The 12736-nt window shown below is 41.8% G+C and overlaps 1 protein-coding gene across 1 annotated transcript in view; it reads right to left on the bottom strand.

Moving 5' to 3' along the window:
• Positions 1–8151, bottom strand: part of LOC129779178 (vacuolar-sorting protein SNF8) — a 26121-nt gene extending 17970 nt beyond the window's left edge. The window contains exons 1-3 of the mRNA XM_055786478.1: positions 7725–8151; positions 7380–7656; positions 7197–7321 (exon numbers count right to left, since the gene is read on the bottom strand). Of these exons, the coding sequence (XP_055642453.1) occupies positions 7197–7321; positions 7380–7656; positions 7725–8064 (742 nt within the window). The 5' untranslated portion in view covers positions 8065–8151. The remainder of the gene's footprint in view (positions 1–7196; positions 7322–7379; positions 7657–7724) is intronic.
• Between the last annotated feature and the right edge of the window lie 4585 nt (positions 8152–12736).

Raw genomic sequence — 12736 nt, 5'->3', positions numbered from 1 at the left:
CTCTCTGCACAGATCTCTCTCTCTCTCTGCACAGATCTCTCTCTCTGCACAGATCTCTCTCTCTGCACAGATCTCTCTCTCTTTGCACAGATCTCTCTCTCTCTGCACAGATCTCTCTCTATCTCTCTCTCTCTCTCTCTCTGCACAGATCTCTCTCTCTCTCTCTCTCTCTCTCTCTGCACAGATCTCTCTCTCTGCACAGATCTCTCTCTCTCTGCACTCTCTCTCTGCAGTCTGCACAGATCTCTCTCTCTGCACAGATCTCTCTCTCTGCACAGATCTCTCTCTCTCTGCACAGATCTCTCTCTCTCTGCACAGATCTCTCTCTCTCTGCACAGATCTCTCTCTCTCTCTGCACAGATCTCTCTCTCTCTGCACAGATCTCTCTCTCTCTGCACAGATCTCTCTCTCTCTGCACAGATCTCTCTCTCTGCACAGATCTCTCTCTCTGCACAGATCTCTCTCTCTGCAGAGATCTCTCTCTCTCTCTCTCTCTCTGCAGAGATCTCTCTCTCTCTCTCTGCAGAGATCTCTCTCTCTCTCTCTCTGCAGAGATCTCTCTCTCTCTCTGCAGAGATCTCTCTCTCTCTCTCTGCAGAGATCTCTCTCTCTCTGCAGAGATCTCTCTCTCTGCAGAGATCTCTCTCTCTCTCTGCAGAGATCTCTCTCTCTCTCTCTGCAGAGATCTCTCTCTCTCTGCAGAGATCTCTCTCTCTCTCTGCAGAGATCTCTCTCTCTGCAGAGATCTCTCTCTCTCTGCAGAGATCTCTCTCTCTCTCTGCAGAGATCTCTCTCTCTCTGCAGAGATCTCTCTCTCTCTGCAGAGATCTCTCTCTCTCTGCAGAGATCTCTCTCTCTCTACAGAGATCTCTCTCTCTCTGCAGAGATCTCTCTCTCTCTGCAGAGATCTCTCTCTCTCTGCAGAGATCTCTCTCTCTGCAGAGATCTCTCTCTCTCTCTGCAGAGATCTCTCTCTCTCTGCAGAGATCTCTCTCTCTCTGCAGAGATCTCTCTCTCTGCAGAGATCTCTCTCTCTCTGCAGAGATCTCTCTCTCTGCAGAGATCTCTCTCTCTCTGCAGAGATCTCTCTCTCTGCAGAGATCTCTCTCTCTGCAGATCTCTCTCTCTCTCTCTGCAGAGATCTCTCTCTCTCTGCAGAGATCTCTCTCTCTCTGCAGAGATCTCTCTCTCTTCTAAGCTCTCTCTCTCTCTCTCTTCTAAGCTCTCTCTCTCTCTCTCTCTACTCAGCTCTCTCCGCTGAGCTCTCCCTGCTGAGCTCTCTTTTCTGTTCACTCACAACTGTTCTGTCTCTTCTGTTCTCTCTTTCCCATTCTCTCGTTATCTTTTTCGCTCCACATCCTTTTCTCTCCCCATCCTATTCTCTCCTCGTTCTATTCTCTCCTCTTTCCGTTCTATTCTCTCCTCATTCTGTTCTCTTCTCATAATATTTTCTTCTCATACCATTCTCTCTAGCATTTTTTGTTCTTCCTTCAATCAATATCATAGACTTTACAATAGTTGTCTTGGCTGGCTCGGAGAAAGTCACATCAGCAAATCGAATCTTCGATCACTTTTTGCAGCAAAGAAGGCCGTTTATCAGTAGCAACGCCGCCAATTTTCTCGTGTTTCGCGTTCCGTCTGTTTCGGATGGATCACGAAATACCCCGTGTTTTCTGCGCTTGAAGATTAAATCCTTGGCTTACCAAGAATCTAACAAGGCCTACCGATAGCTCGCGTTCGCATCATCTACATCGAGGGAAACGATCTCATTTGTGGAATCCGAACAAATGAAGCGTTTAAGTTTGCCCCAAAACGTGCGGTCCTTAATGTGTTAAGTTGTCCACTTGTGAGCAGTACTTGTGGGAATGTATCAAATGGTTGCTTGGTAGAGCATTAGCTTGAGCTTGAGCTTGGGCAGACTGTACAATTCGTAGTTGCTCTCCGTGATTGATCTGAACCTACCAAATAGCACAAAGAACACACAGAATGACGCTTGGGACTAGCAAATCATTCTCGTTGTGCAATTTACGGTGATTCGAGCTTTAAATGGTCAATAACGACGCCGGCCACGTCCTTACAGTCACCAGGGGAAGGGAAGGAATGTTAGTATGATATTCGCCGCCCGAAGGCCAGAAGGGACGCCTCTATAGCGTGGTTCCCTAGCGAATATGGAGGGATAATTGTTAGTGGGAAGAGGTATGAATCAGGATTCACTGTGGTAAGTGATGGGATTATGTATACCTAAATTATTGACCGCTTGACGAAACGAAAATCAGAAAATCCTATAAAACATAACACGCGGGAGATATTATCTTTAAGTATCTTGAGAAAGAAAACCTGTGGTATTAAGTGGACCGGCTATATATTCTATTATTCACCGCACGCATTTTTATCGAAGTCCAATCGCGATAGTGGAGAGTTAACTTTGGGAAACCTGAGAAGGTAACCGAGAGAATTCCGGTAATCGTCGGGCGTACTGTTATAGCACTTCGTTATAGAGACATATTGTGAAAACACGCACCTTTGTGAAGGCATTCCGAAATATGTGAAAAAATTATAGACCACCTAAAACTGTGTGGAAAACAAGTAGAAGTAAAAAATCGCCTGGCATCCATGAATACCACAGAATATCAAACCCACGTACACATAAACATCTATGGAGGAGAAACAAACTATAAACAAAACACACAGACCTATTTTGCATTCCTAAAAATAATGCTACCATCCGTTTGATGTACCGTCGATGGGGGCGAGACCAGGCCAAAACGGAGAAAGCCACTACTAACAATATCCCTACAAATACCGCGAATACTTCCGAAAGCTGCGAACCGCCTAGTAGGAGACATATCCTCAACACTCCCAACGCACAGCACTCAACTGCAGTACAAATAGTTACCGTTGAATAACTCACCAAAGTTTGATGTATATACAAACCCTGATGAATCACCAAACAACAAGCACCCGCACCACAGCTAAGCTCTATGCATCGAAAGTAGTGAAAACATGTCTCCCACCAAACGGCTCACAGCCCTCAAAAATACCCGCAATACCCGCCAAGACATACCAACAGCAACCTCATTCGTTCCGGCCAAATCCCACCCCCATCGACGGTATGTGAGAATGAAGGGAAAATTAATAAACTTAACTGACGACGCCGCCGCCCGATCGGCTCAGCCTTGCAAGCAATTCCCTGTACGGCAGTACTACCGCTCCGCTCTCGTTATTTCCAAATAACACTCGAAGTATCTCACAGCTCTCTCCAAAATGAACAGTTTCTTCACACATACACACGCATCTAAGAGAAGAACGTCACAGGAACGGGGCAAGCCCGGGTGTTATATAAAAATGTTAAAGAGGATTGAAAAGAAATGAAGAACTTAGCTCTCGATGTGACCATCGTATAACGCCTGCAAATTCTGCCTCGGTGATACATTCACTGCGATATATGCACACACACACAACCTGAACTAAACATGAGGAAAAAAAACGCAACAATTCTGAGCCTATTCGATGAATTCAAGTAACATAAAATCAACACCATCATATCTTGAATTTTCTAAAAAAAAAATCATCCGACTACAATTGAACATCGATTTTTAACGTAACTAACACAGAAACTCAACCGACATATTGTGATTTTCCCGCACGGTGGATAAAACCGAAACACGCGTTGACATAATTTGGCACGACGAAAAAAACAAACGCGGAGCGAACTAAAATACGTCTACTACCGAAGACTACCCGCTCGGGACTCGTATCAAATGGTTGCTTGGTAGAGGCTGATAATCCAGAATTCCTGCCCAATCTCACCAGTCAGCATGATTTTCTTCGGATAGAGACCGGGTTTCATATACCGATTTGATATGTTAAGATGTTATATGCTGCGAAATATAACGGAACATGTATCTTTTTTGCTTGGCTCGACATAATTTTTAGTGGCCAACATTCCTTTCATTTTTTTCGTTCCTAGTCTATATTTTTACCCTTCGTTTCATTAAGATTGAATTGAGAGAAAAGTCGTTCAGCCGATCTTGAGGAATGTGGAAGAATTGATAAGCATGGTATAATGGTATTAACTCTCCCAGAATGGAAAAACCAGCCTGTGACCGGATCCTTTGATCGTTAATATTTTTTCCATAAACCTGCAGCACTCTCAAAAATTCAAACAGTCAATTACAGAAAAATCTATATTTAAAATTTATCAGTATTCATAGTCCATGATTCGGACTGACTATTTACTCACCAAAAAAGAAAAAAGCATATCAGCAGAGGAAGAATTGAAGATTGTTTTCAATTTTTTATGTTATTTGGTTCGTTACTATATTGACTTTGAAAACAAAATATTTCTCTTGGATAATTTTACACTTTGAAGCGTATTCCTTCATCAATAACTATTACTCCTACATACACATCATCCTCCCTAATCAATCCTAATCTATCTTCAATCTTAATTTCGTTATATTTTTTTAAATTTGTGAAATATTCTGGTTTCATGAAATTATCCAGCACTGTTTTGAAAACTTATACTTCAGGGTTTACATTCTGGAAAAGCTTAAGGGGTGTGCCACATCAAATTGCATCACGGAAAAAACGCTGTAGAAATTCGCCCAGTAGACCGATCCTTTTGAAAATTTTAGACAGTAAAATAAAAACTATTAAACAACTTTTGGCATTTTCTTTTTATTCATACTTCGAGCCCAAACCCGTATGCTCGCACCTTCCTCTTTACCCCGTCCATAAGGTTCTGTACAACGTCAGGTTGTAGTTTTTTTTGAACAGAAATACATTTTCTCTTGAAGTCCGCCTCCGATTTGACAACTTTTGGGTTCTTCCGGAGGGCCTGCTTCATAATCGCCCAATATTTCTCTATTGGGCGAAGCTCCGGCGCGTTGGGCGGGTTCATTTCCTTTGGCACGAAGGTGACCCCGTTGGCTTCGTACCACTCCAACACGTCCTTTGAATAGTGGCACGAAGCGAGATCCGGCCAGAAGATGGTCGGGCCCTCGTGCTGCTTCAATAGTGGTAGTAAGCGCTTCTGTAGGCACTCCTTAAGGTAAACCTGCCCGTTTACCGTGCCGGTCATCACGAAGGGGGCGCTCCGCTTTCCGCAAGAGCAGATCGCTTGCCACACCATGTACTTTTTGGCAAACTTGGATAGTTTCTGCTTGCGAATCTCCTCCGGAACGCTGAATTTGTCCTTTGCGGAGAAGAACAACAGGCCCGGCAGCTGACAAAAGTCTGCTTTGACGTAGGTTTCGTCGTCCATTACCAGGCAATGCGGCTTCGTCAGCATTTCGGTGTACAGCTTCCGGGCTCGCGTCTCCCCCACCATGTTTTGCCTTTCGTCGCGGTTAGGAGCCTTCTGAACCTTGTATGTACGCAGGCCCTCCCGCTGCTTGGTCCGCTGGACGAATGAACTTGACAAATTCAGCTTATTGGCGACATCCCGGACCGAACTTCTCGGATCACGTCTAAACTGCTTAACTACGCGCTTGTGATCTTTTTCACTGACGGAGCATCCATTTTTGCCGTTCTTCACCTTCCGGTCGATGGTAAAGTTCTCGAAGTATCGTTTTAGTACTCTGCTGATCGTGGATTAGACGATTCCCAGCATCTTACCGATATCCCGATGTGACAACTCCGGATTCTCGAAATGAGTGCGCAGGATTAATTCACGACGCTCTTTTTCGTTCGACATTTTTCCAAATTTACGAAAAATTGACAGTGAAGCATGGCCAACGTGATCTATACACTCTTATCTGATTATAAGCGAAAGCTGAAGATATAATTCGTAAAAATTAAATTTCTACAGCGTTTTTTCCGTAATGCATTTTGATGTGACACACCCTTTATTCAGTCCATTAACAACTGGCAATATTAAAAAAATAAGAAAGTTAGGCACATATTTGTACCAGAAGAATTTTGGTAAGGATTATAGTTTGTTTATGGATATTTTTTCTGATACAATGAAAAGTGCAAAAATCGGGAAAAATCAAGATCAATTTATAAAAATCAGGGAAAATTGAGTGTTTGTCAGGATATCATGAAACATGACAAAAAGTCTGAGAAATCCTAAAAATCAGGAAGGTTGGCATCTCTGTCCACGGAAGAACATACGTAAAATCCAGATGTAGACCTCCCTGTGCAATTTGTCACCTTCTGGATTTTTTTGCAATTGGAAGCCATCAATCTAAACACCATTACGCTAGCAGGATGCTTGGTCAGATACACGTTTTCATGCACGGCGATTGACTATGGAATTTGATACGGGATCGATGAGAAATATGCTCTCGTCTGTGAACAAGATTACCGGATTTTTTTCGCTTGAGGAAGTTCAAGATTTTCTTACATCGCTCGACTCGTAGCTCCCGGATGCGATTGGTAATCATATGAGTAGCTTACCCCGAGTTCCTTCGCCATTTTCCTCATTACACGCAATGGATTCGCCCGAATCTTTCTTTTGATAGCAGCAATAACCACCAGAATCCGAGCTGACCTCGGAAGACCTGTGGCGACCTTCACGGGTACTTAATTGTCCTGTCTTTTCTCGGTCTAAAACCCTCTACGGTCCACCGGGATACTGATTAAATTAAAATTAAAATTTTACGACATTTGCGCGTGGGACAAATCACGAATACGCTGCCACTTCGTCATGGGGCTACTGTCGAAATGGGGAAATTGGCTTCTTTTTCTCGCCGCCTATTAAGATATTAATTATAGCTTACGTACACTTAAAGAAAACCGAAGCATTGTATGCAAAGATGAAACGGGAACCTTATTCATATAATACGGTACGGACCGACTGAGCATTGGAACATGAAGGGAATCCCTCAGATCCCTCGATATGTATCAACAATATAAACACGATTCGATCCGGCTCTGCCACACCAAAAAAATGTTAGTGGCCTAAATTAAATTAATGGGCCTAAATCAAATGAACGAGCGAGATGTGAACTTTTTTGAGACTCTATCGACTTTGTTTTTTTTGTTTTGTAACCTTATTATGTTTTTGGAAGACTGTCTAACATCAAAAACAACCGTACCATTCGGTTTGACTAGAGAATGTTACAAAATAGAATTTTTCTACTCCAACATGTTTCACAGTTTCAACATGCTTTCTTTTGTGTTATATTCCAGATATACAATCCAAGTGGAATAATAGACATTTATTTACTGATATCAGACATCTAGTTTACCTCTTTGGCGTCCTGGGAATAGACAAGGAAACCAGAAAGACTCTTCACCTCCTTGACTATCAACCCATGCGAGTCCATCCGACAGTATTTTGTCAACCGCCTGCCGAGCGCGCTGCTCTGTCCAACTATAATTACGAATGGTTAGAGAAGGCTCGGTAATCGCTATTGAACAATTTAACATACCCCAAGTTCGTAACAAGCAATGATATGGTTATAAAACCTTGCCCTTGGCTGGCAGCAACTTTCAAAACCGAAGTCTCGTTAAGACTCAACTCACCGGGGATGGACTGCACCATATATTTTCCAGATCCCACCGGATAAACCGTGAATCCATTGCCGAAGATTTTCAACTTTTTCACCGCCATCAAGATATCGTCATTGGATATCTCCTGGTGAACTTGTTTGCGTCCTCTCGCTGCCACCAAACGACTTCGTAGCTCATCCAACTCTATCAATCCGCCTGCACTACGAGTAAGATGAGTAAGATGAGAAAGTTTATTCGGTGTGCCACCAGTGAGCTCACATTACCCGTGCTGTAATTTGCAGCCAAACAAGTTTCCACGACCTGAACGCTGAGCTCATAGTAAAAGTCCCCCATGCCCAGTACACTCCAGAAACCTTTTCCCGAGGCTAACGGATCAACTCCAATCGCCGCGCACATCTCCTGGAACTGTCGGCGGAATTGTGGGTTCTTCTTGATTTCGGATTTGTGCTTTGCGGCGAATTCCTCCAAATTTTCTTTCAGCACCTCCGTTTGTCTAACCATTTGTTCGAACTGTGAGTCCTGTAGTTCGGTGCCCTTGTCGCGGTACTTCTCCGCTTCCAGTTTTTGCTTGTGAATAGCTCCCACACCAGCTTTTCGACGCATTTTGTTTTTAAAATTCCGAAAGAAATTTTCTCTCGGCGATGTAAAGTTTCTTCGGTCGGGTGGTAAACAAAGGCTTTTGACAACACGAGTGCGTTTACACCTGAGAGTTTACACTATTATTTAAAACGGTATATGTTTGAATTATTTTTATATTCACGTATTCACGTTTGGCCGATTGGGCAGTTACAGCGCGAGCAAATTCGATTCACCAATATCGGTTTGAACATTGAACGCAAAATTTAATCACTCTCGAACTTAAATGCAATAGAAAAACTGGTTCCGCCAGTTGACACATATGGATGTAGATGCATATAAACACTACCAATGTTACTTTCGAATAGATTATATAAATCCATTATTTTGAATGTCAATAAAATCACAGAAATAATAGAAGTTCACCGGCATGTAGTAGTTGTAGCATCGCCCAGGAGCTGAGGATCGACCAAAAAACGGTTTTAAAACCATTTGCACAAAGCTGGATCGAAAAAGAAGCTCCATGTTTTGGTGACACATTAATCAACACCAAAAAATATAATAGATCTGCGAAGCCTTGGCCAAAGAGAATGAAATCGACCCATTTCTCAAACGGGTGATAACTGGGGATGAGAAATGGATCACATACGACAGTATGGGGCGAAAACGAAGCGTGGTAAAGCAGCTCAAACGATACCCAAACCAGAGCATGAAGCCAGAAAGGCCAGGAAGGTTCTACTGTGTATTTGGTGGGAATCATTATTTATTATGAGTTGTTTGTGTATGGCCAAACACTAAATTCAGATCTTCCCTGTCAACACCTGAACTATTGGAAGCTAGCGATTGACCAGAAACGGCCAGAAATGGCAAACAGAAGAGGTGTTGTGTTTCATCAAGACAACGCAAGACTACACACGTCTGGGGTGACTCGCCAGAAACTCCGGGAGCTTGATTGAGAAATTTTAATGCATTCATTATATAGTCCAGGCCTGGCACCAAGCGATTACCACATTTTTCTCGCGATGCAAAACCTCCTGAGTGATGAGAAATTGGGATCAATAGAAGATTGTGAAAATCGATTACTAGAGTTTTTCGTCGATACGGAGCACGACCTCCATGAGAAAGGCATTATGAAACTACCTTTAAAATGGCAACAAATCATGGTTTGTTGGGCAAAATTGCGATGATAAGTCCCAACATAATACCTCTAATAGTATTTGTCTAGCAATGTTGTTCTTAGGTCCTTATATATGACTGGCTTTCCTACGTTTTTCAAATAATCTAGCCTAGAGATTCTTTATCCTTTCGGTTTATTTGATTTAAAAATAAATAAAGTCAAGTGCTCTCGAGGCTAAATGGTTAACGCCACACATTATCATGCCGGGGGTTTGGGTTCGATTCCCGTTCTGGCCGGGGGATTTTTCGTCAAAGAAATTTCTTCCGACTTGCACTGTGCTCACGCGTATCCTAAAACTTGTCACTCCAAAATACATTCAAGGCGTGTTATCCGGCATAGAAATCTCAACTAAATACTACTAAAAAATAACGCAAGTAATACCTACATTGAGAAGGCGAAAGTTCACTGGGAACGTTAATGCCATCCAACAAGAAGAAGATAATTGTGATCAATCGAGCAAATCTCACCAAATTCCTGTCGCCGATCGATCCGAACGGTCAATTGACTCGTCTATCAAATTAGAAATACCCTCCGTCGCTGAAATTGTTGGGCCAGCTCAAAGCCACAAAAAAAACAAAAGGTATTTGTCAATAAGATCCTTCATTCATGAATTGGACCTTGTGTTAATTAAGATTTAATGAAGAGCACGAAAATTTGGCTACATAATAAATTTACTCCCTTCAAATGCGGTAACTTCGGCAAAAATCAATACATGAAGCATGGGGTATGAGGGATAATAAGGCTTCAAACATTTAGAATTCGAAATTACAAAATCAGTTGTATCTCAAGTTTGGTTGAAGATACATTTTTTTTTATTTAAACTAAGATAATTTATTGCTTTTATTGGGAAATTATTGAAAAAACTGTGTTGTAACAGTTTTGATGATTCGTATGTTTCTTCTTTTCCTTTTTCTTCATCATAGTTTGAACCGACTTCTTTGGTCAACCTCAGCGGCCATTTGTCTGCATATCCCGAGTCATGTTGGCACTGTTCTTCGATTTTCGCTTCGCCACAATCGGCCTGATTCTACGCGGCGTGTGAGGTGTGATGACAATTATCACATCACCATCACGCAACTCTCCTCACTCTATTCCTACAGTCGCATCGGATGCCGTGAGAGGTTCATTTCATGTATGTGAGAGGATGAATAGCAAGTGACAAGGTATTCAATCTGCTGGTTGCCAAATCAGATCAGAGATGCCACATTCGCACATATGTCTGCGAATCTGCAAACATTTAACTTTTGTCACAACCTTTTATTCATGCTGTAGGCTGATTAAAATAGTGAGAAAACATTATTGGTTTCAAATGATAAACGAAACTGGCCAGTTTTGCAGACACTAGCACATATTTACAGATATTTCAGATTTTCATCGCATAAATTGGAGAAAAAAACATCTGGCATCTCAGAATTTTATTTATTTCGCTCAGAGAGATCAGACCATTTGTTGAGAATTTAGTTTGCCCAACAGCAGACGGAAACGGTTGTTTGCATCCTGCAGAGTTTTACGTTTTCGTTTGTTTTTATCGTAATTGCTGCTGCTCCCTGCGTACTCAGTGTTTAATTGTTGCTCCGGCTCCGGCTCCGATGTTTACACGGCTTCTGGAATGGATATGTAGTTCGGTGTTGATGGCTCGCTACTAGATAGATTAAACATAACACCCATGAAGGGGAAAAGGGGGGAATTTGGACCACCTAAGCAAATCGCCTAATATTTCCAAACCAATACGGTCTAAATGAAAAAATGTCACATTGTATAGTAAGCTACACTTGTTTTCTCTCAATCAATAATGTTTAATCATTATATCAAGCTTTAAACTACCAAATATATCATAAAATAAAAGAGATGATTTTTGGACAATAAAATTTGATGCGGGGTGATCCAGTGTATGTTTCATCGAAAAAAACATACCTTTGTTTATGTAAAGTATTTTGGAATAATATTACAATCAATAACAGTGTTCTGGGATCGATACCAGGAGTGTTGGCCAGATTCCAGACCAGAAAATTTGGGTTGAGACCATTTCGAATTCTGCATGGATTTTTTCACTGTTGTTCGAGCATTCTCGAACACTTTCGATGCTTGATCAAAGAAAATCCGTTCATGATGGCCTGCGTTGGTCTTTCAGGCCATCCTCTTTGCCGCTGAATTTCACGTTGTCTACCCATCCTCTTTTTGTAATTCAGCGGCATCTGGAATCAATTAAACCAAAGAAAAACCTCAAATCTGTAGGACCAATTCACCCCACAAAAACGTGTTCATGTCACCCCACACAACATGCAAAAATTAAAATGCAATTAATTTCATTTATTGTAATGAAACTAACAGTTTTGCTGCGTCAAATTGTTCCTCTTTTGTAGGCGAACAGAACTTTCCTGCACAATACACGAAAAGTTTGTTTAATCAGCGGGAAAAACCTTAAAACCACGATTGGAAAATTCACATTTTTTGACAATCAAAAAGTGCTTGCTGTGTTCAAGCTACCATTTCCTTCCACCTGTCGAATTTTACCTAAGTTTTTTTACGTTAGTTACATACGGTTCAACAATAGAAAGAGATGACATTATAAAAAATCCAAGTTGAGCCGTACTTTTTGAGATAATGGGATGGTCCAAATCACCCAGTATGTCCAACTCACCCCATGTTGCCCTAATAGATATATTGTAGAAAAAATAAATTGATTTCATATAATGGAAGGATTTCCGGAGTGTTCATTCGCCCGGTTGGGAGATAACATACTCACTACCGCTTTCACAAGAAATACAAACTGCTTGCAATTCATCACACGCATTGTGAAAATTAAATATAAATTGAATATGTTGATACAATACCATTACTATTGGGTTATTTACGACCAGAAACGATGCTTACTTTCCGTTTTTGATAAGTTTTCATGCGCTGTCGACACCTCAAGACATATCGACGATTGTCACCAATAAATCCCAATTCATGTGACAATCGTCACGTAGATTTGAGAGCGGGAATACGGTGAGAGTTCATTCAAGGGAGATTTCTCACGGTATACGCCTGGTGGAATCGCGTGACATACGTGACAATTGTCATCTCACCTCACACGCCGCGTAGAATCAGGCCGAATATTTTTCGATTGGACGAAATTGTCGACAATTGGGAGGATTCAGGCCTTTTTCAATGTGATCGACCCCATTGTCACGGTACCACTGAACCATCTTTCGACTGTAGTGACAGCTAGACAAATCTTTGGAACTTTCAAGAGCCTTAATGAACGAAATGAGACGTTTCTGCAGGCCTTCTTCCCTATACATTTTCGAGTCCATCGTTTGTTGTCCACAGCTGCAATTCCCTCGCCAAATCAAGAACTTCCTGGCAAATTTATTAGCGAAAACAAACTTAAATTCAATGGGGACATGTCCCCTGACAGTGGCCTTATAAAATTTCATGTCTGGGAACTGTCCAAAATCCATCTTTACCTGCGTTTCGTCATCCATCAATATGCATCCTTCGTACTTCGTCAAAACCTTGTTGTACAACTTTCGAGCA

The sequence above is a fragment of the Toxorhynchites rutilus genome, chromosome 1 (assembly GCF_029784135.1).
Source record: "Toxorhynchites rutilus septentrionalis strain SRP chromosome 1, ASM2978413v1, whole genome shotgun sequence".
Lineage (NCBI taxonomy): Eukaryota > Metazoa > Arthropoda > Insecta > Diptera > Culicidae > Toxorhynchites > Toxorhynchites rutilus.
The sequence above is the reverse complement of the archived record's forward strand: the minus strand, read 5'-3'. Positions and strand labels throughout refer to the sequence as shown.